We start from the raw sequence: 3,886 nt of genomic DNA, 5'->3' as shown, positions 1-3,886 counted from the left end.
AAAAAAAAAAAAAAAAAAAAAAAACGCAGAAAAAGAAAAAAAAAAAAGAGGAATTTGAGTTAGACATGAGGAAACACTGGAATTCCCATGAGGCCTGGCATGAGGAAGCTCCGCTGCTGCTGAGGCTGGATTTCTCCACTCTCCTGCCTTTGCCTGTCCCATCAGCTCAGCACTCTCTATGTGCCTGGCCTGCCCATGGGTTCTTACAGTGTGTATGAAAGCCTTTTGCAAGGTGGCATTGAGGCTCTGCAGATTGCTGTCAAAAAAAGGGGAGCTGTGTGTTTCCTTAGATTCCTTTCTAGAAGCCCTGCAGCTCCCAGGTCACACAGAGCTGGGTTTTCTCCCATTTTACATACAAGGACACAAACAATGGCCCCATGGGTGTGATTGCCCCCGAGGCACACAGCAAGTTGGTGGCCAAGCTCGGGAACAAAGTTTTGGGTTAGATAACCCTGGGTCCTAGACCAGACCCTTTAGGAGCCTCATCTCTGACCCTCAGTTTCCTCATCTGTAAAGTGGGGAGGGTCGTGGTCCCTGCCTTCCGGGGCTGTTGGGAGGATCCGGTGAGTCAATGCACATAAAGTGCTTTAAATGCCCAGCACAGAAACACTTGGTAGATATGAGCTGTTGTTATTAGTCAGTGTACCCCGAGTGTATTTTCTGGGCCCAGCTCTGTATAAGGGGGAGACGTGGGAAACCAGCAGCTGTGACGGGGTGAGTAGGGGTTGGAGCTGTAATGGGAGAGGCCATGGGAGCAGCATCTGCCCAGCCTGGGGATCAGAGGAGGCTTCTGGAGACATGGAAGTCAGGGACGGCGGTGGGAAGAGTGTAGGGGCCCCGGCAGGGGGGTCTCTGGAGGAAGTAGGGCTGGGCTGGGTCATGGAGGTCACGTTGGTACCAGGCAGCCCAAGATGGAGGCTGACTCCAGGCTGAGAAAGCTATTTTGGGAACTGAAAGTCGGTCACTGTGGCCAGGGGGCGGTGTCTAGGCGTGGCTCTGGGTGGTAGGAACATTGAGGCTGGAGCTGCCTGAGGCTTTGGCATGAGGCTGGGGGACTGAGGAGAGGTGTGAAACAGTTACACCTAAAAGGTGGGGGGGGAGGTGTCAGAGAGGCCTCTCGGTTTCAGCTTGAGTCAGCAGGCAGGCCATGATGGTGGCTGGTGGGGAAGCCACCACTGCCCCAGGCCAGAGAGGATGGCCCCTGAGCCAGAGATGCCCAGGGCTGCCTCTCGGAGAGGTACAGGTGGGAGTGGACATGGGCGGCTCAACCACTGTCCCTGCCCCATGACCCCGACACAGGTCAGATGACCCAGACTTGGGCGGCCAGGTCAGGAGCAGTTGAGGGGCCAGGCTGTCAGCTGAGCCGCAAGTTGGGGACCCCCAGCACTGACAGTCCCAGCAAGTCACTAGGGGCAGGCAGGCACATGGGGTCAGCCCTGCCCTTCCAGGCTAAAATTCAGAGATCCAGCCAGCCTGGCTTGTCCTGTGTGTGTGAGCGTGCAGCAGCCGCTCCTGGGTGTGGGAACTGAAAATGCAGCAGGGCACACCCTTTTGGCCAGGAGGTGGAGGTGCTGGCTCAGGAGGGTCCGGGTCTGGGAAGCCCTGCGGACAGAAGGGGAGGGAGCCTGGATGGGGCCTCTGCAGGAGGCAGGGCTGGGCTGGATCACACGGATGGGGCCATATCAGGTGAGTGTAATGGTCACTGCATGGGGCCCTGGCCATGATGGGAAGCCAGCACTAGCTGACAGAAGTCAGAAGTGGCCTGAGGGGATTCCATGGAGGAGGAGTCGAGGCTGGGCGTGGTGGCTCACACGTGTAATCCCAGCACTTTGGGAGGCTGAAGCGGGCGGATTACCTGAGGTCAGGAGTTCGAGCCCAGCCTGGCCAACATGGTGAAGCTCTGTCTCTACTGAAAATACAAAATCAGCGGGGCATGATGGCAGGTGGCTACTTGGGAAGCTGAGGCAGGAGAATCACCTGAACCGGGAGGTGGAGGTTGCAGTGAGCCATGATCCTGCCACTGCACTCCAACAAGGGTTACAGAGCGAGACTCCGTCTCAAAAAAAAAAAAAAAAAGAGTGGGGAGGAGAGGCCTGGGCTGGGCCCTTCAAAGGCTCTCACCCTGTGAGGCCGGAGCTCAGCCCAGCACCAGGAGGGGAGTTGGGAGGCTCGGAGCCTGGGCGTGGATGGGCCCAGGGCCACAGGGCCAGGAAGGATGAAGGCCGTGGCCTTTGCTTGAGGAGGCATTTTCCCTGGAAGGAGGTGGGCCTAGGGGTTCTGTGCATGCCGGAGTAGAGGAGGGGCAGGGGCGGGCAAGGGCTGGGGTCAAGGACCCCTCCTCCCCTCTGTGTGAGTGGCTCTGGCTGGCCCCAGGCCCGGGCTGGCGGGAAACCCCTCCCAGCCCTCACTGGCCCCTTCTTCCACAGGAAGGCCAGGCCCCTGACCCTAGCCCTGTGCCAGGCCCACCCACAGCTGCAGCCTCTCAACAGCCCCCTGGTGAGTAGCAGGAGTGGTGACCATCTCAGTTCAGGCTGTTCACAAAGCCTGGACTAGGGACTTCCTGGGGATGGGTGGTGGTTAGGGGGTGCCTTATGATCATCTCTGTCTGCAGGTGGGAGTCCCCTCTCGGAGGAGCCACCCCCAAGCCCAGGGGAGGAGGCTGGGCTGGTAAGGAGGGCTAAGTGGGAGGAGCTGATGGTTGAGCACCTCCTATTCAGGGCCTGGGCTGAGTCCACCCTGTTCTCTGCCTTTTCCACCCCAGCAACGGTTCCAGGACACAAGTCAGTATGTGTGTGCAGAGCTGCAGGCCCTGGAACAGGAGCAGAGGCAGATAGATGGGCGGGCGTCTGAGGTGGAGACGCAGCTGAGGAGCCTTATGGAGTCAGGTGGGGCATGCATCTGGGGGTCCCTTCCCCAACACATGTCACTAGGTCTGCCCGGCCCTGCAGCTGTTCCTGACCTTGGGAGGAGCTGGGAAGAGGCACGGCTGGCGTCAGCGTTCCCATTTTACAGCCAGGCATGCTGAGGCCCTGAAGTGGCTTCCTCGAGGCACACAGTTCTGGCTTCTGGGATGTCCCAAGGGAGCAAACCCCCTCCCCAACCCCAGCTGCCCTACCCTGATACCGGGGGCAGGGGGCAGGCCTGGTGACTGTCCCTGTCCAATGCAGGTGCCAACAAGCTGCAGGAGGAGGTGCTGATCCAGGAGTGGTTCACCCTGGTCAACAAGAAGAACGCTCTTATCCGGAGGCAGGACCAGCTGCAGCTGCTGTGAGTGCTGGCCCCAGGCCAGGAGAGCAGAGGGACTCTGAGCTACTTTGGTTAGGGTTCTTCACTACTTTGTTCTTCCTACAGAGATATTTTTGACAAATGATTCCTCCTCCATCTGACTGTTTTTGCCCTAACCAATTTGCTGCTTAAAGTGTAACACTGGCCGGGTGCGGTGGCTCCCGCCTGTAATCCCAGCACTTGGGGAGGCTGAGGCAGGCAGATCACCTGAGGTCAGGAGTTCAAGACCAGCCAACATGGTGAAACCCCATCTCTACTAAAAATACAAAAATTAGCCAAGTGTGGTGGCACGCGCCTGTAATCCCAGTAACTTGGAAGGCTGAGGCAGGAGAATCGCTTGAACCCGGGAGGTGGAGGTTGCAGTGAGCTGAGATCAGACCATTGCACTCCAGTCTGGGCAACAGAGCGAGACTCTGCCTCAAAAAATAAAAATTAAAAAAAAATTAAGCCGGGCGCGGTGGCTCAAGCCTGTAATCCCAGCAGTTTGGGAGGCCGAGATGGGCGGATCACAAGGTCAGGAGATCGAGACCATCCTGGCTAACACTGTGAAACCCCCGTCTCTACTAAAAAATACAAAAAACTAGCCAGGCGAGATGGCGGG

General features: G+C 57.9%; 1 protein-coding gene across 1 annotated transcript in view; it reads left to right on the top strand.

Moving 5' to 3' along the window:
* The window catches only part of LOC108515741 (EH domain-binding protein 1-like protein 1), a 6,825-nt gene extending 3,413 nt beyond the window's left edge, over positions 1-3,412 (top strand). The window contains exons 4-7 of the mRNA XM_017852865.1: positions 2,222-2,496; positions 2,612-2,667; positions 2,762-2,885; positions 3,168-3,412. Coding sequence (XP_017708354.1) covers positions 2,222-2,496; positions 2,612-2,667; positions 2,762-2,885; positions 3,168-3,271 — 559 coding nt within the window. The 3' untranslated portion in view covers positions 3,272-3,412. The remainder of the gene's footprint in view (positions 1-2,221; positions 2,497-2,611; positions 2,668-2,761; positions 2,886-3,167) is intronic.
* The last annotated feature ends 474 nt before the right edge of the window (positions 3,413-3,886 follow it).

The sequence above is a fragment of the Rhinopithecus bieti genome, unplaced genomic scaffold (assembly GCF_001698545.2).
Source record: "Rhinopithecus bieti isolate Rb0 unplaced genomic scaffold, ASM169854v2 scaffold_35936, whole genome shotgun sequence".
Taxonomy (NCBI): domain Eukaryota; kingdom Metazoa; phylum Chordata; class Mammalia; order Primates; family Cercopithecidae; genus Rhinopithecus; species Rhinopithecus bieti.
This window is presented reverse-complemented; position numbering and strand designations above follow the sequence as displayed.